The sequence below is a fragment of the Hippoglossus stenolepis genome, chromosome 22, assembly GCF_022539355.2.
Source record: "Hippoglossus stenolepis isolate QCI-W04-F060 chromosome 22, HSTE1.2, whole genome shotgun sequence".
Lineage (NCBI taxonomy): Eukaryota > Metazoa > Chordata > Actinopteri > Pleuronectiformes > Pleuronectidae > Hippoglossus > Hippoglossus stenolepis.
This window is the reverse complement of record NC_061504.1, coordinates 8,901,637-8,926,935: the sequence shown is the minus strand read 5'-3', so window position 1 is coordinate 8,926,935 and position 25,299 is coordinate 8,901,637. Positions and strand designations below refer to the sequence as shown.

The window sequence follows — 25,299 nt, the reverse complement described above, 5'->3', positions numbered from 1 at the left end:
CTGAAGGCCTCATCCAGCCGATCAGCAGGGGGGGTCCCAGGCAGCTAGAACCAATGAAGCCCCCCAGACAGCGAAACGTCCCCTGAAAAACACATGTAAGCCCGACTCCTGCAGATTCCAATGAGGAAACACTAGAAGCAGAATTTTAAAACTAGCACTAAAATTCTAATTGCAAAATAGAGAAAATAAAAGTGGACAGAATAGGAATAAATAGAAAGATAAGAGATACATGAATGAATGGTGCATTAAAAGAAAAATAATGTGACAGTAATAGAAACAGTGAATTTAAAAAGGCATACCAAATAATAAAACATGCTAAAATATAAATAAGTGGACGAATGATTAAAATTGAATTGAAAACCAGACTTCACATTCCTCTGAACGTAACAAAATCAAGTCAGGGCAAGTAGAAACCCTCCTCAGCCAAAGGATCAGTGCTTCCTTTGGACAAATACTAGACTAGTCTAGATGTCAGCATTTCATTTGAGGACATTCCCCCCCTCTCCTCCTCTCTGTCTGTTATCTAGGTTGGAGTCAGTAGGTTTTTGGCTGACAGACTGGCCAACAGATGCTGATTTGTTAAACCTGAGAGAGCACAGTGAGACTCCTGAACGCTGCCCTGTTTCTCTGGCATGTGTTTCTCTGCTACGAGGCCCCCACTTGACGCTGGTGTGCATGTACCGCCGAACAGAGCGGAGGGAAATCAAGTGGCTAAATCTTTTGTTTGGGGTCCATCTGCCGAGGGGAGGGCGAGCGCAACCGGACTGTGTTCACACTTGACAAACCGCTGACTAATCCGGGCCAATTACGAGACAAGCCCATTAAGGCTCGGCGACGGAGATAGAAGTCGAATCCCTCATTTGTGAAACCGCGTGTGTTTAATGAACAATGCCGTTATCATCAGCGCCGTTGATCACACAATGAAAATCCATTCGGCGGAGGTGCACGGTCGGCTTTAAGGGAGTGCACGGCGTTTCTCACAATGACACAAACACATTGGTTATTTGAGTCCTAATTTTCCCCCCATCTGCACAATTAATGAATCAAACTTTTCATTGTCACAGCTCAGTGGGACCAAACAGGTCGGGTTATTAAAAAGTCACCGCCGCCTCATTCGGTGATCTCAGGCAAAGGACTGAATTAGATTGGTAATGTGTGATTGCCCTCAACTGGTCGTTATAATCAGAGTTCATGTTAATGGAGAAGCAGAATGTCTCTGTACCTTTCAGGTGAAACTTAATATCAAGCTGAGAAACGTCAGTAGCTTTGTTCTTCCCTTCGACAGCAAACTTTCCCTGTAACGAAACCGCTTATTAAAGAGTCTCTTTCACATTTCAGACCCTGTCTCTTTCAACGTGTTTTATTAGAAACTGTAACTGCAACAAGGACGTCTCCTGTGTGTCTCTCATTCAGCGCTGGCTCTGGGGTTAACTCTGTCAGATATTTTCTGATTTAGCCCTGAGGTCTTTACACAGTGGGGGCGGTTTAGATTCTTTTTCTTTTTTTCATTTTTTGACAAGGTCAACTTTACTGCAAATCAAAGCATTAACCAATCATTACTCACTACAGTAGTTTAGACCATACAATAACTTCCCTGTGACAGACTGCCAGATGCTGCTCTGTGTCGATACGATCCTGGTACAGTGGACATTGTTATTAGAAAATTAATAATTACTGGTAAATCTTTCTGTGCCTTACTTTGCTCCATGCTTTTGTCAATGTGTTTTGCCGGCCAGCATGGTCTTGATATGGCAAGTGCAGTACGGGAAATTTCTGCATATGCATTTTTTATTTTTCTCTTTCCCCAGTGTGTTACTAGTTTTTTGATAGTGTAAAAGTTCAGCAAAGTTAAAAAGCCAAAAGTTCGCAGAAAGAAGCTCCTCCCCCCAACATAAAACTAATCAGTAATCCAGTAGAGACTTCTGGGTTATCGGGATGTCACAATGACACGTGCCAACACAATGCCCCACATTTTGCTTAATGCACACCTATAGCAGCTAGTCTGGCGCACCCCCGACCATAAACCTGAACATGAGCATAATACGTCTTCTTTAAAAAGAGATTTGGGTTTTTACTTTTTCATAGTCATACCACACAATACTACATCTTTTCCATTCAACAATATTGTGCACTGATCTACTGTAGACACATTAGGCTTAAATGACATCAGATTGTCAACTTCTTCTCTCAGTCGTGGAAAATAGGGATGATTAACGCACATATTTTTTACATAGTTTTCGCTAACAAAATCAACAGTAATCTGGCACCACGTCTGCAATGTTGACAGGAAATGAAGCAGCGTAGTCGCTGTTTTTGATCGGATCCTTGAGAGATGACACAAAGTCTTGGCGGATGACGTCTTTGTCCCTCGAAGATGTTTTGCCTTTTGAGCAGGAGGTGACTGCCAGTGGTGGATTTCACTTCCTTTCAGCATTAATCAGCAAAGGGAGATTTATTTTTACATCCTCTCTGAGCAATACTGACTGAGGCTCTTATGAAGTCTGCTGCTGGGGAAGAAGGATGGAAATTTACTGTAATATTCCCTGATTTACTTTTTCCTATTCTCTCCTGCTGTCCCGCCTAATCCAGTTTGTCTTTGACACCACCATCCAGTGAAGCTTTACTTTTGAATCAAAGGACATTTTCAACTCCTGGAGGAGATGCAAAAGTCAACAAGTCCTCGGGCCTTATGTGCTTCTCTATTCTGTCTGCCTCTCCCTCATCAACCTCTCTCACCGTTTCTTTCCCTCTACCTGAGGCCTTTTTTTCACTTACAAAATTCATCTCAGCATTGATGGATGTACCAGGCACAGATGACTTTTGATTTCGGGCTTCTGATTCTGTCTGCCTCTCCTAACATCCACTTTGGGTGCAGCGCTCCATCACATTGATTTCTCAGAAGATGAAACTCTGATTGAACAGACCTCTCACCCCCACAGACGTGTGTCTTGCACCATTATGATGCATGAAGGAGGACGCCAACGCACCCCATCACCTGACAGGCGAACTACATGAGGCCAGTCACCCGGTACACGCTAAAATCACCTATATTTAAGTTAAAATTAGTCCTGTCTCTCAGTTCCTCCTGAACCCTAACTCTGCGCTGTCAGGATGAAGGATAAAGAAAGGTAGTCTGTAATTAAACGGCTCTATCGCAGACATTTGCACAGTGATGCTGACAGTCTGATAGATTAAATCCCCAGTGAGCTAAAGAGTGGAAATAGATTCTTTATTTTGTCCTCTGCTCTTTTTTAGACTTTTCAAACCACTGCTCATGTTTTCATGCGGTACTCTTTCTACTTGTACAATGATCCTGCAGCCGCAGTTCAGTGCCAAATGTAGGAAGAAGTGCGGCTTCTATGCAATGAAGCAACAATTAGAGGTGCAGAGGTCGGGATGGTGGCCTTGTTTACTACAATTAACGCCAGAGCCAAAAATTCAGATCGCTTCTCAAACCAAACATAACTGTGAAACCATAAAAGTACTTATTCATGTGGTGGTAGTGAACAGGCCCTGAAAACTCACTTGACACTGGAATACCAATGAACATTCATATTCACAGTATTTCAGGCGTGTGTTGTGTGTGTGTGTGTGTGTGTGTGTGTGTGTGTGTGTGTGTGTGTGTGTGTGTGTGTGTGTGTGTGTGTTCAAAGAGCTGCTTTGTAGCAGGCACAGACACGCTGGGACCGTGAGTGTTACAAAAACTTCAGACATACCTTTTTAAAACCATCATTCATTGGTTAAAATCCCAACCTTTAATCAATAAATAAATAATAAGCTAACAAAGCCCATGGACACAGTTGGGGCAGAGGGAATGAGTTTTTATAAAAATTCTCAAGACTTCAATCATATATCCCCTGATTGTCAAGTTAAATAAGATGAATCATGTTAATATGAATGTTTATAAAATGCATTAATTAATACTACTGTCACCACGTCAGGACCAGTAGACCTCATGGGGACCTAACCCCTGAGGAGACAAAACTTACCAACATCTTTGTTAAAGTTAATTGGTAAGATGTGAATTGTGGTCAAGTTAAATTTAGGGTTAGGCATGAATTTGTCATGTTTAAGGTCAGGGACAAGGTTTCCGTTATAGGCTGTCAACAAAGAATGGAAATAAATAATTAGGATATCTGCGCAATCCTGTGAGTGTGTGAGTGTGTGAGTGTGTGTGCCTGTTTTCTTGTGCAGTCAGGCACATGCAGGCGGTGTGGAGGTGTGTCTGACATTAGAATGAAGGTAGCCTCTGCATAATTCAGATGAGCCTGTCTCCTTTAGTCTCCTATATCCCTCCCCTCTCTCTCTCTCTCTCTCTCCCTCTCTCTCTATCCTCACATAACCCATCTTCATTTCAAAAGTAACTCTCTCGCTCTTTTTCTCCCTCCGGCTGCATCTCTATCTGTGTTTTCTGAAGATCTTTTTTGCTGTAACCTTCAAGGGATCATCACATTTCTGCACCATTCATGAGCTCTGATCAGGTTGTGTGCAGCGGTAGTGCCCTTCATCTTCCAGGATGGCTCATTACGCACACCTTGCACGCACACACACACACACACACACACACACACACACACACACACACACACACACACACACACACACACACACACACACACACACACACTACAGTTTTGAGAAATTACTTGATCGCTGGATTCTTCAATTATGCATGAAGGCAACTTGAAGGCTTTAATTAAATAAATGTGACGACTCTTTCATGGTGTTATTTGTCGTCGTCTTCATCCAGAAATAAATGGATGTTCAGAGGAATTAACGGACGTCTAATGTAAGCAGCTTCCACATAACTATCTTGCATGAGGAAAGCTCTCCCTTGTGTGATGTTATCCATCTGCTTTATATGTCAGTGGACACACACACAAACACACACACGTGCAGTAACTGTCGTCTGCTGTGAAAAGATCGTAACTGCTGGTGCATGTTCACAGCACTAGTTTATCCTTACTGGGCAAATAGATTTTTTGCAGTCGCGGGACCAAAGGAACCACATTCCCAGGCTATCAACCACAGCACTGCAATCCTGCTGCTGAGGAGTTATAAAAAAAAGGGATTGGATTAAGATCAGTCAATCGGCTCCTTGTGTTTTCCTTTAAAGAGATTCAGGCAGTCAGACTTCAACAGCCACAACAGAAACACCTTTCCAAGGATGAAACTGATGCCAGTTATGCAGGAGCAGTAAAATTTAATTTCACAAATATACTGCAACATACTTTATATATACCCAGTACTGCTCACAGTATGAGGAAGTGGGAGTCGCTGGTTAAAGCATTTACATCAGAGAGACACGGGGAAACATATGAATGTGATTTGATCATGGAAATGTGCAGAGTATAATGCATGTGCATCACTGACAATTTCTGTGGAAGGAACATATGCAGGGGGAAAAAAATCTGATTTGATATATTGCTTTTGCTGTCCTCTTAATGCACAACACCCCTGATCTTCCTCTTTTACAGAAGCTCTTATCACGGAAAACCCTTTACTGATGGTGTAAAAAACAATATATACTAATATGTTTAAGCAGTATTAGTGTTATTCACCGAGGATCCTGAGTTCAAACTGGATTTCAGTGAATTTTCTGGTTAATTAAAAGTTGAGGATTATGAATTAGGACAAATGGATCACAGCACATTTCAGTGTTTACATCCCGCTCTCAGACATAAACACCGTGTTAAGAGGGTTGGTTTTAAATTATGTATCAATACAGATGAGAGAATAAATGCTCTTAATTTGTGAGAAATTCTGCTACAGTTCTCAGCATGAGTAAATACTTTGGATTCCGCATCTTTGATACACTTTGGCAGCTCTGGTGTGGCTCAGGAAACAGATCGGGTCAACCAGTAGAAGGTTGGTGGTCTTCCAGTAAACACAGTATATATGGCGTATAAACCTGTAGTTGAGCTGTGTGAATAGGTGAATGTGGCTCGTAGTGTAAATTACTTTAATAAGACTAGGGTTAGGGTAAGCATTTAATAAATACCGACCATCTTTATGTGTTACATTATGGGAGCTCGTAACACTGTGAATGAATGAGGCTTTCACACAACACTGCAAACCCAGGTAGACTGAACCCAGGAAATACTCTGATGATGATGTTTATGGCAAAAAGGATGAAGATGCCAGTTTTCCTTTGACCTTTTATTTCCAAGAGCATGATATGTTACAGTGAAATCCAGGGACCAAGACAAGGATAAAGACAAAGGGATTTTACAATTCCAAAGAACTTTTTGTCTCCACTTTTCTGCCTTGCAACTAATCCTCTTATTGCAAAACCAAAAACATACTTTTTGACCTTCTCTGTTTTCCTACTGCATCAAATGGGTGAAATAGATAGAAATGAAAATCACTGAAATCCGCAATGCTGCAGAGGGCGAGACAAACTAGCTCACATGAAGGTTGTAGGCTAAGATGGTTGTTTAAAAGTATGTTGATAATTGGCCAAAGATATAGTGCACATCATGCTCTGTGGATTACTTTTTAGGTTACATCAGACACAAACATCAGTGTGATAAGAACTACATTAAATGACAGGAATCATTTTTTTGTTAAACGTTTATTTAACATACAACTCGACTTTTTAGTTTCGTCCAGTTCCACTAACATGGAGGAGGCAAGGTTGATGACCTATACAGCAGCCAGCTACCAGGTGGCAATCAAGATGATTTATCTTTACTTTTCGGGAGCTGGGATGTTGTAAATCTTTATATACAATCTATGTTACATTGTTGTTGTTTGTTAGACCTGCAATTGTAAATGTAACTATATACAGTTACTCATATTTTGTATTATAAATACTCCATCATGTGTATTCTGTTACTCACAAAAACTGCATAAACATAAAAGAGGCCTGTGTGCATCAGCAGCTGAGGGGTCTAAAGTACTGTTTGTTCCCAGTTGTGCCTTATGTCAACATCTGATCAAAGCAGCACACACACACACACACACACACACACACACACACACACACACACACACACACACACACACACACACACACACACACACACACACACACTCAGAAAAACACATGCATGAAAAATGCACTCACATGCATGCATCGGGTTGCTTAGTTCACCCTCAGGGTGTTGAGTAAGCCTGATTCTTGATGTTCCCCTGATCGTTACATTTATTGCGTCAGTAGAAAATCCTAAATAAACCTTTTAACAGGATTCTCCTCAGTTATGCAGTAAATAGGCTTCTTATCCTAGAGGCCACCGGGTTTATCTCGGTCTACAAAGCCCACTATAGTGAGACTTTTGTAGTCTCGAGTTGCAGGATTGGAGCAAGTAATAGGCTTTTCATTGAATATTCGAATTTCAATCACAGGACATTTTACAGATCATTTTAGAGCCATGGACATTGAAAGTGATATTTTGCATTTACTTCAATACATTGTAGTACAGAACAATTTCATTCGAAAACATCAGTAGTGTCGACAAACTGAAGTCCATCACATGCACATTTGATATGTTGATTCATGAATATTATATATCTTTTTTTTTGTTTGATTATTTATGGATTGATTGATGTAATATGTAATTTGCAATCTGTTCGCCATGTGATGGACTGGTGACCTGTCCTGGATGTACCCTGCTTCTCCTCATCCAATGTCAGCTGGGATTGGATCCAGTGCCCCCGCGACCCTCAAAGGATAACTGGTATAGATAATTGATAAGAGATGAATGGATGGGTGGAATGAACAATGTAATCTGTCCCTAGCTTGAGGGAGTGTGCTATAAACATGAGCTCACAGACATGTCATAACAGAAAAAAACATCTCTGTGATTAACAACATTGATTATAACCATCAGGGTCAATGACAAGTCACAATGTCTTTAAAAAATTGAAGGTGAAAGTTGGGCTACATGTGCAGAATCAGAGGTGGATTTTTTTTTTGTTATATTATTGTTGTTGTTGTTAGTCATTCTTAAGTTACCTGTCAAAATTGACTTTTATGGAATGACTTTCCTTTTTTATCATTTTCTTTTTCCTTTACTTTTAAATTAGGTTGTATTATTCTATTTGTCGTCTTTTATCATAGATTTTGTACTTTATTATTTGCTGTGTTTGATATTTAAGCACATTATATTATTTAACTTGTTTGATTGACTTTTCTTTGTCTTTGTTTTTTTGTTTTGATTGGTCCGCCTTATCTAGAATTAGTAATTGTTTTTTTGAAAGGTGTTATATAAAAAAGTTATTATTATTATTATTACTACTACAAGGTTCTATACTGCGCATAGATTCAATAACATTTTGAAAAAGCGCAGCCTTTTTTCTGTTTGACACTTGCGAGATGCCGTAGTAAAGGAATCCGGAAGCGAAGCGGCTGTCACCTAAACAAACGACATGTAAGCAACATTTTCACTATAAAGACATGACGTCCTGTTTAGTTGTCACAGCGCTCACTTTGGCATTTATACAAGAACAGTTTCTCATCCTTTAAACAGTTGAAGTGATGATATCAAAACGTCGTTTAGCGAGTTAGCTGACAGCGAATGAAAAGTCCGCAGGGAGGCTAAGTTAGTTAGCGAACTTCCCGTCTGCAGTCAGTGCCACATCGTCAGAAGCTGGTCCGCGGACACACATTTATATTGTTGATAAGTTGTCAGACTTTTGTTTTTTGGGACCTTTTCTGAATAGTTTTGATGTTCTTGCCCATAGTTTTATTAGTAAGTGTAGCTAATCGCACTATAGCATGTTCAAAGTCCTTACATCCCTGTTTAATGTTATAATGTATGGAAATAATATGTACTTATAGGTGTTGAACTGGTTTTAGAACAAAAGTAGATCTAGTTTTTCTATCTAACATTCCTCAGGACATGATGTGTGCAAATATACAACGTTTTGTTTGCCTGGCAGCAGTTCAGAGAGACTCCTTGTTCATTTGTGTAACATTTCTGTTGGATTGTTTGCAGGGGTTGATGTTGCACAGAGCCATGAAGAGGCTTCATCCTCCATTTACAAACCTGTGAAAGTCCAGAGAAGAAGACAGGAGGAAATTCACTGCAGCTGAAGTTTGGAGAAACAGGGATAAATTCAGCCATGGCTCGGGAAGAAGATGAAGAGGAGCTCACAGTCAATAAACCCAAGGAGGTGGACATGTTTACGTCCGTGCGTTTCCTGGGCTACCTGTCCAGCATCAACCTCCTTGTGGCGGTGTGCGTGGGCATGTACGTCCGCTGGGAGGTGACGGGCGAGCCGATGATCCTGGTCATCTTCATCCTGGGCCTCTTCGTCCTGGGGATAGCCAGCATCCTCTACTACTACTTTTCCATGGAGAGAGCCAGCCTCAGCTTGTTCCATCTGTGGTGTGGCTTCCTGCTCGGGCTTCTGTGCTTCCTCAACAGCCCCGCTTTGGATTCAGACGTCAAGGAACTGGTCGCCAACTATCTCCTCCTCGCCAGTATTATTTTGAAAACTGTTTGGGCTGTAACCGAGCGCATATGCAGCTCCATCCATTACAAAGCCACTTTGTTGACATCGAATGAGCTGCTGGAGCTCCTGGGATTTGGCATTGCCAGCACCACTATGCTTCTTCACAAGTCAGCGGCCATAGTAGGCTTGGTAGTGGCCCTGGGCGCTCTCATTGTAGACCTGCGGATGAAATCCCTCCTGGCCTTGCCCAACCTCATCTGTTTTGCCTTGGTTACGTCTCTTGTGTTTTTCCAGGCCATAGGCATCGCAGCCAACCCATTTGCTTTAGGCTGCTACCTGGGCAGGCTACTGTGTGAGCCTGTGCTGGATGTGTACTTCAGTGGGCTGGGGCCCAGCGTCCGCTGGATGCCACTGCTCTCTCTGGGGAACGTCTGGAGGAGGCTGTCCCTGCTGCCCCTGAGTGTGACTGAGCTGGCCTTCTTTGTCCTGGCTGCCTTGAAGGTACACTCAGCATTTTGCTCAAATGTTTGTGTCAGAAAATTGACATTTCCATTATGCGAGTCATTAGGTGTTGGGTGTAACTCAGTAAAGAATGAGCTCTTCAAACTGACTTTTTATTCCAACTGAAACTTGTTTTTCAAACTATGATACAGATTTTAAGTTGCTAGTTTACTTATATTTTAAGGCTGTTTATTGACACTTCATCTGTTTTCATAGCTTGGCCACTTGGAGCTGTGGTATCTGGTGATCCCAGGCTTTTGCGTCTTTGGCATTTTGTGGTTCATCTGCCACATTATTCTGCTGATCACAATTTGGGGCTTCCACACGAAGCTGAGTGAGTGTCAGAAGGCCTGGCGGGCTCAGCGGTCCAGTAGCCGCAGTCTGGAGCAAGTCATGGCCTCCAGGGGCATCCGGCACTTCTGCCTCATCTCAGAACGGCTGGTGTTCTTTAGCTTGCTGTCCACGGGGATACTGGGGGCTGTGTCCTGGCAGGTAAGAGAAAATAAAGTCACATTTCAAATATAAGGGCAAGACACATTATAGTCATATCATACACTGCAAACCTGTTGCTGATCACAAACTCCAGAATGTTCTAGAAGAGCTCACACATCACGATAAGGCTCCTGCTGTTATTCCTCCTCTTCCAGCTTTAGCATTTTTATCGTCATGACAAGTCCCCTGCAAACACATATTGCACCCATTCTATAAACTCAGAAGAGAAATGCTAGTGGCTGCAGTGTAGTTAGAAGATGCTCCCGGAGCGAAATCAGCTCAGCTCTCATGCGTAACCAATTTTAATTAGCACCTTAATATCCCTATCTACTTGGATAAGGAGCAGCAATAACTTATTTAGCCTTATTAGACGTTTACCTTGTAAGAGTCTCATGGGGCCGGGTCCTAATTTGAGATCTGTTCGTGTCAGATGCAAACTTGCCTGAGAAAGAAGGAGCTGTCATCATTGATGTTCGAGAAAGTTACTATTCAGCTCGTGTTCTGTGAGGTTTTTAGCTTTGCATCTATTTTCTTTACTCGTGCTGTTGCAGTATAGTAATATATGGTCAGCGACTTGCATCCACATAACGCTCAGATGCACACATACACACCCAAAACAACAGCCACATTCGTCCAGTCTGATGCAGCCTCAGCAATAAACACAGCTTTGTGAAACTAAGAATATTCTCAGATGTGTTGATTCAACTCTATGCAAATCTTTAAGGCCACAGTGTGAGCTGTTATATTGGATTCCCTGCTTTGCAATGAGTTTATACAGGAGACCCACTCAACTAGATTATTACTTTTTATTTTGTATGTATTATATCTTCCTTTCAAAAGTCTGTGTGGAAATTTGTAAGTGCGAATTGACTGAAAAGAAGAATAGCACTTTTGTTGAGTCGAAGAGAGTTTCCTCGTCTGTAAATCAGCTCATGAATGAGGTGCAGAGCTTCTCACGAGTAACGCCAGACTCCCACAGCTTGGGGTCAACGACTGCAACACTCAAGTCCTCTTTCTTACGCTGTATGGTGCTTCATAGTCAGATATTCAGGCACCTAAAAATATCGTAAATACATCTTGCAGGTTCAAGTGGGGCTCCACTTAACTATGCAGGTATTGATTTGTGCATCACAGTGACTCAGTGACACTGATTGCAATTCAGTCTTTGTAGCACAAGATCTACTTTGTGTCACTACATTTTATTATACATTTGTGTGGGGATTTGTGTAAGTGCCAGAATTTTATTTTTCATTTTGGTCTTTGACATTTAAACATTCAAATTTAAAATACTTTTAGCAGATAAAATTAGTAGTTTTATTGCACAGTCTCGAGTCCACTCGAATGTACAGGCTCATACACTGCAGTAATTGTACGCTTTTAATGGGTGCTCGGGATGTTTGGTCTTCTGCCATACAGTGTATTGTGTCTCCATTCAGTTAGGTCCTGTCATGTTTTGTCCTGCGATAATAACACTGTCAGTCCCCTATTGTATCACCGTCTCGCAAAGTGTCACCACCAATTATCTGGCTCTGATTGCTTTTGTACGCGCTGTTAGTTGTGAGAGAAAGTGACTCTGATTCTTTGATATTTTCGCAGCCCTCCAACGGCCTCTTTCTCAGCGCTCTGCTGGTGGTGTTGCCTCTGGAGTCCCTGGCCCATGGTTTGTTCCACGAGCTGGGCAGCTGCCTGGGGGGAACCTGCGTCGGATACGCGCTGGTCATACCAACGGCCTACTGCAGGTACTGGAGACATACAGACTGAGGCTGCATTCACAGGACTGCATCACTGTTGCTACTTGTACGCCTGCCGTCCACTTTTTTAGGGTCGGGTGATTCTGTGGTACTGTTGGCACAATCTAACTCCTGTTTATGCTGGCATGCACATGCCCAGTGTACGTGAGTGATCTCGTGATATGCTATTTTTAGTTTTTAAAGGAAAAGGTATCGGTAAGGATTTCGGCCGACAGGCAAACTTACACTCATGAATCACACTTGAATCACATTTTGATTATTGATCAATATGTTTATTATTCAGTTTAACTAATTAATTTATCCTTCAGTCAATATAACAACAGAAAGAAGTTTTTTTTTTAAAAATTGCCTACAAAATGAATAAAAACAAACAAAAAAACATATGAGAAGCAGTAAAGAGTAAAAGCTTTGGCTTTTTTTTCCTCCTGGTAAATGTCTTGATCACTCATTCCAACTCCCTCTTCAGTTAACACAAAACCAGCCGGATAAATAGGCCAATAACTATGCATAAACATGCCGCTAATGTTTGGGCCCTTAAGGAATCATTCCACTGCTCCCTCCACGGCATACAAAGTCGATCAGCTGCAGCACTTGGTCATTAGCTGCCGCTGATGCCTCTCCCAGTGCCCTCTCAGTCGGCCTAGCGTTTTGTGAAATAGCCGAGTTAGTTTTGATGATGCCGACGTCTTCCCCACTGCTTCTTAACAGCAGAACCCAGCCATCAGTAATACATCGCTGCTTATTTTATTTATGTTTTTTTCTCGAGAGGCTTTCCACTGTTTTAAAATCCAGCCTGCGAAGATTTTGGGCTGGTATATTGAACATTTTAGCTGATGTTAGCATTCAGTGGGGATGTCAGGCTTGCTTGTGTTTAACTCTCCCAGGTGATTTTGGATGCAAGCCGATGTCCTGTTGGAGCAGTGGGCGCTCTGTATGCATGGCCGTATGTGTGGCGTCCATAGGGAGAACCGAGTGCACGACGAGAATGCGGCAGTGTATAATCGCCTGTTTGATGGCTGCAGATCATGTTTTCCCAATGACAAGAGCCCCACAGGGAGATGAGAGCGATAGGGGTGAGAAGGGGGGAGGCGCGGAGGGAAAAACAGGGAGGTAGACATGAGGCGAAGAAAACACAAGGAGATGACTGAGGTTGTAAACGGGGGAGAGTGGTGGTAAACGCCAAAAGGGACACACAGAGAAGAGGAAGGTGAGGAATTGTGAGAGAGGAGGAGAGGGAAATGGGTGGAGCGCTGAGAAATCGGTGGAGAAAAGGACAGGATTTTTTATTTTTTTTTTCAAAGGATGAAAGAGAGTGTAACAGGGGGAAGATGTGGTCGGAATCTCAAACTACAAGCGTTCACTCCCCTGGGGGCTGCAAGATCTGAAAAGATTAGATGGCTTTGGGTGAACAGTGTATTGGCCGAAGTCACACAGAGGTTTGCAGTCATTTTTTTTCACCGACTGTTGTATAGCTCCATAAGCTGTGCAGAATACGTTGTTGTTTTGTATATGTTCCTCCACAAAAGGGCAGAAAAGGACATGAGTTGAAAACTCGGCTCAACGCAGGTAGCATCATTATCAGTGTGACATCGCAGGCCTGAGGAATACATCTGCTTTGGCTGTCAACAACTACTTATCTGCCCAGTGGCCAGAAAACCAATTCTATCTCATCCACTGGAGATAAGCTTCCAGCTGTTGTTGTCAAGGTGAGGTTTGAGGTGATGGCGAGGGCATAGGGCAGATGCCGTGATGGCTTCCGAGTTATGCAGATGTCCGTGAGAGTGAAGTATGGCTTAATCTTCTGATTGCCCATGAATAACATCAAGTACAGAGATGGAAAGAAAATGTATAGCGGCATAGAAGAGCTGCTAGCCTTGACTTGGAGTGTGTTGGTGTGTGTGTGTGTGCCCCCTCTGTGTTATCATCCACTTATATTATCAGGCAAGGCCTTGTGCGTCAACACACACACTTAAAAAAATCACCTTGCCCTCAACCATCTTTCCTCCTCCACTGATGCTACTAAGTTTTCATTAAACTAAAACTATCTGTCTACACGAGTGTTTTGACTCCGTATTTGAATCCCCATCCATACTAAAACGCATGATAACGCATATATTGCGTGATCACTCATTCACGTGTCAGTGTAACAGCTCGTCCCAAGCATGTAAGCAGTTGTATCATTGTAAAATCCAAAATGTAACTGCACAACAGCTGTTAACAGTTTCAGCAACGCTTGTAATTGATTATCCATGCTGCGTTCTACACTGGTAGCCGAGGTTAATGCCGGATGCAGGTCATGTGATAGGAGCCTGACGGATCAAGCGAAGGTTACTTCATGACCGAAAAGACTCAATTGGCAAACAGCTGAGAGAGCGTCACTTCTTCATTCCTCATTTCCTCTCTTTCACCTCTTCCTCTGACAAACTTCCTCCTCAGTAGTACGTTATGTTTTTCTTACATCCTCTCATCGGTCTCCCTCTCTCCCTGTCCAGTGCCAACGGCCAGCCCACTCTCTTACCACCTGAGCAGGTGCAGCAGTTGAACCAGCGCTCCACGGGCATGCTGAACAGTGTGCAGCGCCTCTTCTCCCACCACATGATCCAGACGTTCGGCTGCGACTACTCCACCAGCGGCGTCACCCTGGAGGCAATGCTGACCAAGCTGCGGGACTTTCTGGAGCGTCACACTGTGGACGGGCCCCGACATGACACCTATCTGATTTTCTACAGCGGGCACACGTACAAAGGCACCGGGTCGTGGGCTCTGTCAGGTAAGAGCCGCACTTCCACATTATTATTTGTATTACCTTCGCCATGGGGGGTATGTTTTAGTCTCTTGTTTTGTCAGCAGGATTATGCAAAAACTACTGAACAGATTTCCACAAAACTCATATTTCAATTTCTGTTAAATTTCAATAAAATGTCTACCAGTAATGCTTATTCCTCAGGCTTATTCCAGCCAACACTAACCCTGACCCTTTCATCCGACTCCAATATCACCATTTGCCGATCATTCTGTTCTTCCAAATTACATTTCTACCACCAGTGGAGTTGACCTATGATTTCATGTAACCTGTAGGAGGTACTTCTGCAGCTGCCAGCAGGTGGAAACACAGTAACTCATCTCTCAAAAAATAGAAAATTGTGATATGATTAGAATATACAGTACAGTGTGTGTGTACACGCTGAGCCAGCTGCTACACTTGATCATTATGTGTTGCTGTTGAGAACAAAAGGAAACTAGATTGCAAACAAGCAGAGAAGACACAAGAAAAAAATGATGGACAAATGGCCGAAACGTCCAGTGTTGTCAGCTTCATCTAAAAATTTACTCTAGTTATCACGTATTAACAATTACTGAAGATTTCAGCCAGGCACGGGTAGAACAAAAGTCCTATTTACTGCCGAGCTGTTGTGTATTTGCATTACAATCCGATTTCCATTCTTTTTCATTCCTCGCTCCCCCCAGTCAATCAGAGGCTGATTCGATTTACACATCAGACTGTGAGCGCCCAAAGAGTTAAAACCGCTGCGAAGGACTCGCCGTTGAAGTTTTGTTTCCCGCTGTGACGTCTGTGAGGGAAAGTTGCAGACGGTCTGCTGTGACACGAGCCGTCCCTCAACAGCAAATGAGAATCGCAGCAGGTTAACGTCGTGTCGGCTCCTACTCTTTTGTTCTGAGATTACTTGACACATTATCTCTGCGTGACGCTGCAAACAGGGAGAGAAAAAAACTCCCTGTTGAAAAGATAATCACTTTCCTTTGTCATCAGCATCTTGAAGGGACGTGTTTTTGAAAAAGTGGGCATGTTTTTACAGAAATCCAAATTGGGGACCGTCTCTGTTTTAAAGTCGTATTTCTGTCCTCTGATTTCTGAAGTTATAAAGCTTTTGTGCAGCAGTGTCCAGTGCTAAATTATACAGGGATGAAATAACAAGTTTGTCTTTGTTGTGTTGATCACTTAGGAAACATGCCTGAATGTTTCTGAAGTAAAGCAGCAGCTTTTTCTCTAAACACGTAGATTTTTCGTTAAGTGGAGGGATTCCAGTTTCCCACCCAAATATAAACCAGTCGTTGGCAGAGTTTTTCTGTGGCCAAAAGCACAAGGTATTATATCTTTTCCTTCAGTTCTAATTAACTCGCCTAAAATATATTATGATATCGAAGCAACATAAATAATTTGGTGCGTCTGTTGGTGAGGTAGCACAGCTCTGATCTCTGTGCTCTGGAGCTGTCGAGTGGAAAAACAGCATCTTTGTGCAGTTTGTGTGGACACTCGTCGTCATGCTGACGGCCGTCAGACGAGCACACAGACGAACCCGCGAGTGAAAGTCGACAGGTTTGATCCCTTCAAAGCCACTTTGTCAATCAACAGCCACGAGTCCTGTCGAGGTGTCCTTGAACGTGACACGGAACCGATGGTAGCTCTATAACCTCCACTACACTGCATATAATAACGAGTGTGGTAAAGAGTGCTGTTTTTTAAATGTTAATGAAACACTAGAATGCCTCATTTTTCTATTTGCGAGTCAACTGAAAGTGTATTTCACAAAATTGTGCAGCAAAAAACGGCTAAATTATCTTTTCTACCTCGGCGGCAGTGGTGTCTCCATTCATCCGTACAAAAATGCTTTTCCGTACTAGAGTGTGTTTGAAACAGAATTTCGGACACGAAACAACACTGGAAACAGGGCATTAATTTACAAGACACAGCGATAAGTACTTGAAAGTGGCTCATCCTCTCTTCCCTTTTCTGTCTCTCTCTTCTCCATCTCACCCTCTGACCTCCCCTGCTGTAGGAGGTGAGAGTCTCCACCTGGCCCAGTTGCTGGAGCTGTGGAGGGAGAAGAACGCCGGCCACTACTCCCGCCTCATCCTCGTCCTGGACACGGAGAACTCCCTCCCCTGGGTCAAGGAGGTGCGCAGGGTGGACGGGATCTATGTGGCCGTGCAGGGGGCCGAGCTGTCCGCCGCCAGGGTCGACCCCGAGGCCGGAGACATCCCTCTGTTAGGGGACTTCACCTCTGAATGGGTGGAGTTCAACTGCAACCCAGACAGCGACACCCAGTGGTCGGAAAGGGGCCGGACAGTGACGGCCTCGTACGGCGTGTCCAAGCGCTGGAGCGACTACACGCTGCACCTGCCCACCGGGAGCGATGTCGCCAAGCATTGGAAGACCCACTTCCCCAGGGTCACATATCCCATGGTGCACCTGTCCAACTGGTGCTGTGGTCTCAACCTGTTCTGGTTGTGCAGCGTGTGTTTGCGCTGCTTCAGGAGGTGCAAACTCGCCTGGTTCCCACCCGCTGTTCTGGACACTGGGCAGGGCATCAAACTGGTGCATTCATAGGTCGCATGGGAAGTTGTAACGTTCGTTTGTTGTCTTAACAGTTGGGAGTGTGTTGGGTACACGGTGTTTACATAAAGGAAGGAGAATGTGTTTATATAAGATTTTACCCCAGGAGGAGAGAGGAGAAGTTGTTCAGAGAGATTCTTTGCATCGTAATTTCTGATGCACATTATTATATTGGAACCCCAGAATGAGGCCGTGGGACGCCAAATAAAATAACCCCATGCATGCTGCACATGAAGAGCTCAAAGAATAACAGTTACTGAGTGCAGCTCCTTTATTAAGGTTTCTTCATATATTAATGATTGATCATATTGAAAGACAGTTTGTTTTATTTTGTAATTCTATTTTGTTGGGAATTCTTTCTTTTGTTACATAGTGCCATTTTATCTTTACAATGCTGTGCCTTCTGAGGGCCTTAAATTTGCTGAATTATTTTATATTTATGTGTCTTATACATCCTTGCCTTGCCTCTTATTTTGTATTTAGAGGATTAAGGAGACAGTTGTTTGAGCCGGGGAGGGGCTCAGTGTCTTCCTAAAGCCTTTCTACAGGATGGACAAAATATTGCCTGTTGTGAGGATGAACCCTCTGGTTCCAGGGACGTCCGACGTCGACCTGCCGCTCTCGCTGTGCGATCCTTTCTCTTTCTCTTTTCAAATTGCATTTATTTCTGCCCCGAACAAAGACAGATGCATGACAGTATATCACGACCAGACAATAGCCCTCTTTTTGTATTATATTAAGATTAATTCATCTTAAAGAAGTCATTTTGCTCTTTACAAACTCAGTTTCGACTTGTCATGCAAAGCAACAAATCAAGAGGTTCCGGGTGCTTGCTTTCTGTGCACTGACCTCTTTATTTCCTTTACTTGCTGCGTTTCATCTCTCCCCCACAAACACGAACTCTGGAGAGGATTGCTGCCTTGAAATAAGTTTGTTTCTCTGTGATGTTTTCAAAGAGGTCAAGTGGTGTTTTCCATGTGTCATTCCCCATGTGCCTCACCTGAGGTGTCTAAAAATACAAGAATTAAACTTGGATGAAAAGCCGGTCTAACAACGCTGTGTGAGACATGTATGAAAAGAGTAAAAATTCATAAGAGCTGGATAAAAATGGAAATGTTATAAGAACTTTTTTAAAGAAATACTCTAAGTACCTGAAAACACCTGAAAATGTACTTAAAGTATTTGCTCTTTGGCAAGACATGGTATCAGACAGATCGGCCAAACTCATTTAACATGACTGTCTCTGCAGACGCTGAGCAAATACAGACTCTGCTCACTTGAAACTCTGGATTGACAGGTGTCTGAGGGGCTTCTGGGTTCATTTGCTCGTCTCGGGGAGCGGCACTGTATCCTGACTCACCTGAAGGGCACTATTAAGAACAGAGCAAGATATATGGTGAGATCTCAGAAGGATGAAATTTGGTAATGAAGCAACATTTTTATCGGTTTTCATCCGCTGAGACGGGGAGAAAAGTCCTGAACCAGAGCAAACATATCCAGCGCTTTGAACCCACTGTGTTTAGCTTGTGTAAATACCAAACCATTAGGCAGATGCGAGCAATAAGTCCACTGTGGCAATTAGCGGAAAAGGAGACGAGTATAAATGTGGTCTTGTGAGGCCGCTCCTTTCATTGCTGCAGCCTGCGAGCTGCTGCTTACAGCTCAGGTCAGGGATTCATGTACTGTATACGGGGGGAATCATTTATGAGAATATTAGATTACGGTCCGGATTCATCTCCTAAACTGGATTAGGTAATAAAAGAGCCAGCCGCCTCTGAGGGGCCCGAGTAGATGTGCTGAGTCAGAGCCCCACCACACACACACACACACACACAGATACATGGGCTGGATGCAGCTGCACACACCAGCCTTCCTCTGTTCCTGTTTCTCCTCGGCCGAGCCTCTCGTCTGTGGGTAATTACAGCCTGTCATGGGGCATTACCTTCTAACACAGGCAGTGATGTGCCCGATGCTCGCCCGCGATTTATTTGGAGGAAATAAATGTGCTTTTATAGCACAAGTTGCACCCCTGTAAAGGAGGACTGGAGAAAATGCAACAACTGTTGTTTTGTTTTTCGATTATTGTTTGTTCCAGTCGCTGTAAAGGCACAGCGGGGGTGGCACTTTTATGCCATTTAAAAAATATCTCATTTCCCCAAACAATGTTTGTTGTGAGCCACTTTTGTGTTTAACCATTTGATATTCATCATTATCTTTAAGGCAGTTTGAAGAATGCAGGGAAGACATTCTTTGATTTTTAAAGTTAAAATGAAATGGTCTCACCCTTGACATCCTCCATCACTCATCCAGCTCAGACATCCATTTGAAGCTAAATGTACTAGAACAATACATACTCATAAATTCTGAATGTTGCCTTCTCTCTTCTTGAAATGAGTAATGGGATGAGAGAGAGAAGATTCAGCAGCGTCACTGTTCCAACTTTTCTTGCTGCGCCTTGCAGTGGGTCCGACATTGAAATGTCAAAGCCATTATCTCAAATTACAAGGGCTGAGGATGCATTTAGTGGCTGTTTAGCCGTGCGACACTCCCCACAGTGCAGACAATAATTTGGGAGCGGCTGCCAAAACCTCTCCCCCACTCTCATGCTGCTCTTTAAACGATGCACTTTCTTCAAAAACCATATGGACATGTTGGTATCGTGGTTTGCATCAGACGCTACATCAGCTGGCGTGACCTTGCACGTGATTAACTTCCTGCCGGGATGTTGGAATGTGGCCAGTTTGGACCTGTGGACATTATTTGAAAAATGCTTATTTGCTTTTATGGGTGAAGTTAGATGAGAAACGTGATATTGAAATGATGCTATAGTCAGGAGGTTGTTTAGGAGACAGTGAATATTTACTGAACAGACATAAAAGTGGAATTAATTGAACTCTCTTCAAAAAAGCAGGTGTCTGTTTTTCCCAAAAATGTCAAAGTAGGTTTTTTAAAGCAACAACCACCGTGATGTCACCTATTGTTTTTTTTATTTTAACCCAGAAGTAACCATGTTTGGCGTAGCGGGGGATGACACACCTGCCCACCTCCACCTGCGACCTGCACCCATTGGACGGTATACTAGAGTTGAAAAATAATCAAACTGAGACCTGGAGTATTCCAAATCCAATCACATTGTGTAGATATGTATACATCTTAATTGCAGTATAACTTGTAGTTTTTGCAGCATTTTGCTACATCGACATACAGTAGTTACCATCTGCGTGACGTCATAATCAGACTAAGTATCTCTGGAACAGGAATATGAATGAATATTCAACTCACGTAAACATAATCGTATTCAGAATAACGTCAATAGTTGAAATATTGCTGTCGGTATAACAATAGGCATCGTCTCATCTGGAAAAGAGTAATCGGGTTTTAACTCTGGATGCAACTGCCTGCATCCCACATTGCAGGATGGGATCAAAACTCTTAATATGCAAGACATGAAAGGCCCATGATATCAGATCATATAACGTGATGTGTTTCATCAGTGTGGATGGCTAATTTTTGAAGCTCGCCCTTAATCAAACTCTGGATATTGGCTCGTGTAAGCAGCCAAATATAGTTAGTATGAGCCAGATGATGCGGATACACTTGATTCAATTAAAAGTGTAAATTGGAGGCTAACAAGACTGTCAGTGCTGTGGGATGGGCGGTTTGGTAATTAGCTCTGTTGTCACAGTCGGGTTGAGATGGGACAGGGATAGGCTGAGCCAGGCTGGTGAAACAGATGAGTTTCCTATTCTGTTCTCACATCTGGGAGCACGGGCGTCTTCTGAAGTCAGACAAAGCATGAGGCCTCTCCTGCTCCAGGGAAATGTCCCTCTGAGTCGCAGCTTGATTTGGATGGTGGAAATTCAGCAGCAAGGATCCGAGCTGAAAGGCTTTGAGGTACATGTTCTTTTGTCTATTGTTTGATGAGCAACATCACGTTTTATTGTGCGATTGAGTTATTAACTCTCGTTTTAAAGTGTCACAACTGCTATTTTGAAGATTTAACCAATTTCTCCCTAAGGCATTAAAAGTTGAAACATATTATGCTTTTTTGCCGAGAGCTAGCTGAGAAGGTCTTATAGAAAATATAGTAGGACGCTGGAGCTAATAGTAGCTTACCTTAGCTTAGCATAAAGATGGGAAACAACCAGTCTTATTAACCAGCACTAATTATCCTGCTCTGAGATTTAGCTGTGTCCTATTGTTTAAGCTAAGCTAACTGGTTGCTGGCTGTTAGCTTCATTCTTACTGTTCAAACAACAAGAGTAGCATTGATAGTATCTAACTGTTAGCTAAAATGCAATATGCGATATGCTTTAGCTGTGCTAGCAGGTGCATTTTGGCACCTCTTTGGACAGGGACACAGGAAGTAAGACGGGAGGCTGTGTCCCCCCCTACAGGTGAGAGACTGTAATTGTAATGTAAAAAGTGTATTGAACAAAAAAGATAAACTTTTATTTTCTGGAGTAACGTTTTGACAGAAGCATTGTTGTAGGCCTAGCATCCAGAAATGGTAACAACCGATTCTTTCATATATGGGCTAAATTTAGAACGCTCAGTGTATTTTCTGTATCGTCTATCTGATGCATAAATGTAGAACTGGACGTAGATAATAGGTGTGTAGTTGAAGGATCGTAGATTTTAATGGTGGTAATCGTGAATATCTGTTTTCTTCAGAAACTCTAAAGTCAAGTTTGCCATCTATTGTTGTGTAAAATGTTCTTAAGCTGGTATAAAATGTTGTTGAATACAAAAATTATGAATGTTGCACTACTGCACTACATTTAACATTATGTTGTTACACAGATTTTTATTTCAGCACCTCGAACTCTGACTGACTTTCAGCGTCCCAGAATTTGTATTTCTACTCGTTTTGAGAAGCGAAAATGGCTGATTCTTTATTTTATATATCACTCAGGAAAAAGGTAAATACAGGTATTTCCCAGGACTGTAAACTATTCCTTTAAGAAGTTGAACATTTTGATTCGCTAAGGAAGAAAAAAAGTAGGTATCAGTAGATTTATACTTAGCCCTAGAGATGATCTCTGTACTTTATGGCTGATATAGGTGTCCTTATGAAACTCTTTCCTGAGCAAAATTTGAAGTCAGACAGAAAGTCAGCTCTGCTCTCTGTGCCGTCTCTCCATAGACTCCCATCCTGCCTTGAATCTCTCCCCACCTAATGCAGCGCTGATGCATGACTCACCCTAAGCCTGCTCCCTGCAATCTGCAGTCTGCCTGACTGTCGGTAAGTGGGTTATGGAGCCACACTAGGGGTCTCTTCTCAACCATGACATAACAACGCGCACACGCACCGACTGGAGACATACCTGTTTACTGCCTGGAATAGGAAGGTGCCTGGCTTTAACTGCAGCTCGGGCATTGAGATAGGTTGGGTTGACAGGGGGATTACAGGATGGCTGCTCCACAAGATGATAGATTTACAAGAGGTCTTTTGCTCTCTTGCATGGTTATCAGGCGGTTGTGTTTACTTCTGAGCTCGCACGCATTTCTCATCTTGTACAGGTGGACCCTAGGATGTGTGTATTTGTAACCTTTTGCACATTTGTTTCATATCCATTCACTAAAGAGATGTTCAGACTTCATCTCCTGACCTTTTCTCACAGATAGAGAAGATCCTAAAGGAGATTCTGTTGAAATATCTCCCTTAAATGATGACAAAATCCTTTTTGTAGAAACAGACGAAGGCAAATCGCGAAAATTATGCACAATTTTGTCAAAGGCTTCATTATTGCTGGTGTTATTGCTCACGTTCGATTGGCCCTCACCTGCTGGTTTTGTGATTGTGTATAAGCAAGGATAGGCACACATCTCCTTCCCTTTCTGAACGTGCCTGCATTGCACTCACGTGTGTGTGTGCATGCACGTGTGTGTGTGTGTGTGCGTGTGTAATGTCAGCAGAACCCCAGGGGGTCTCGTTTGATTGCAGCCACACAGCTGGCTCCCTATGTTAGTCAGCCAGGCTTCGAGTGAAGTTAAGAGAGAGGAGAGGAGGGGGTGAGGGCAAAGAGGAATGGGGGAGGAAAGATGACCCGATAAGCACTGGCAAAAAGAGAGGACAGCTTGTGTTGCTGTAGCTCTTACTTCTTACAGCCAGCAATGTGGGAAAACCAGAGGGAAGCGCTTATTAAAGAGAGAGAAGAGGTGTAGAAACATAAAGGAGGAATGATTGATGGAGATACAGTGGAGGGATGGGGGGGATGGAGGCAGGCAGGTGTGCCCACGGCCAGGGGCGGACAGGCACAATAATTCAGGCCGGGAATTTGACTCCTTTCCAGGCCACCCTTTTCACACAAAGCACCAGACCTCTAATTTTATTGGCTATTGCCCTATTTGTTGATGTAACGGTTACCAGACTAGTAAACAAGTAGGTCGGTGCAGTAACTCACTGCCATCTTTTCAGTGACGTCATCTTTGTCAACTGCCATAAGAATCTCCTTCTCTGTTGCCACAACCAAAACAGTGAAAATATGATATTTCCAAGGGCTTTTACTTTGAAATTCTACATCAAATTGTCCTGATATTGTCAGAGTGAGACTCTGAGGGGGTGAACTGTCATTGTGAAATGAAATTAATCTGTGGAAACAGGTAGTTTATTTTTAATATCAATCTGAATATCAGTCTGTCAAAATCCCCCTACTAATAGAATGCCCTGTGTAGTGTTGACCAATTAAATTGTCCCACCCTCGTTGTGTCAAAGAAATAAATGGGAACTGGATATCGGTAAGTCCTGCGCCCGAACTGAATGAGTAAAGAGAAGAAAAGAAAACATATCAACATATATTTTTTGCAAAGGTACACATACATGCAGCAAGAAAAAAGTGCCTATATTGTTTTGGCGACACAGATGGTGTTGCTGGGTTTATTGTGGGATTTAAAGGCAAGCTGAAGCTTTCAGTCAGTTTAACTGCTGCGGTCAGAGCCTCATGCTGCTGGGCAATTGGGCAACGGCATGGAATAGCCTAATTTAGAGGCAGATGACTTTATGTCCGTGAACAGCGGAGAGGCGGAGACAGAGAGAACGTGAGGTTCTGCGTGTAGAGGTGGCAACATAAGAGGAGAATAAACAAATTGTTGAAGTGGTGAAAGAAATAGATGAGGAAAATACTTTCATATAGAGAGAGAGAGAGAGAGAAAACAAAACACAGACACACACACAATCCCATTGAGGACTGCTGTCATCCATCGCTGCGTGCAGTGTGGGAAGATGCCAGGCTCATCTGTTTTAGCTGGAGTGCAAAAGCTTAGAGAGAGAAATTCACTGAGACAGAAAAGGAGACTGCAAGAGGAGGAGGAGCAGACAGTGAGGAAGAGAGAAAGCGAGACGGACAGATGAGAGAGGAAACAAAGAGACGGAAAAGAAGACAGTGTGTTTTGGGCTGTTAGGTGATGCGTTGGGGGCGGCGAAGGAGAACGTGCCTCTGTTTTTCTCGTCCAGATGTTCCAAAGGCCTGTTCTCAATCACTCATCACTGAAACAGCAGATTATCTCCAGACTGTGTCTAGAGAATTTTGTAGAGTTGCCCTTAAACACATGGAGCACACAATTCAATTCCAATCAATTATATTGTATGGAGCCAAATAACAACATACATTATCCCAAGGCACTTTACATTGTGGGATTGAGACCTTACAAAATTATAAAGGGAAACCAACAGTTCCCTTAACGTGTAAGGGGAGAAACCTCGAGCCGAACCAGACTCAGAAGTGAGCAACAATCATCCTTGAGAAATGAGGTAGAGAAGAAGAGAGGGGAGAGAGAGACCAGAGACCCTGGAAAAAC

General features: G+C 43.0%; 1 protein-coding gene across 2 annotated transcripts; it reads left to right on the top strand.

Moving 5' to 3' along the window:
- The first annotated feature begins 8,286 nt into the window (after window positions 1–8,286).
- On the top strand, window positions 8,287–18,554 carry tmem168a (transmembrane protein 168a). 2 transcript variants are annotated; one of them, XM_035147984.2, is made up of 6 exons: window positions 8,287–8,372; window positions 8,940–9,900; window positions 10,117–10,392; window positions 11,989–12,131; window positions 14,636–14,913; window positions 16,943–18,554. In XM_035147984.2, the coding sequence occupies exons 2-6, from the start codon at window positions 9,067–9,069 to the stop codon at window positions 17,491–17,493; spliced, it is 2,082 nt and encodes a 693-aa protein (XP_035003875.1). In that variant the 5' UTR covers window positions 8,287–8,372; window positions 8,940–9,066; the 3' UTR covers window positions 17,494–18,554. The 2 variants fall into 2 exon arrangements, with proteins under 2 accessions (XP_035003875.1, XP_035003876.1); XM_035147985.2 differs by lacking the exon at window positions 8,287–8,372 and adding an exon at window positions 8,388–8,693.
- The last annotated feature ends 6,745 nt before the right edge of the window (window positions 18,555–25,299 follow it).

Excerpts from the sequence above, each read along its gene's own strand:
- tmem168a (XM_035147984.2), top strand. The coding sequence starts at position 9,067 with ATGGCTCGGGAAGAAGATGAAGAGGAGCTCACAGTCAATAAACCCAAG. Across the intron at positions 9,901-10,116 it reads TTGTCCTGGCTGCCTTGAAG|CTTGGCCACTTGGAGCTGTG; the intron begins GTACACTCAGCA and ends CTGTTTTCATAG. Across the intron at positions 10,393-11,988 it reads TGGGGGCTGTGTCCTGGCAG|CCCTCCAACGGCCTCTTTCT; the intron begins GTAAGAGAAAAT and ends ATATTTTCGCAG.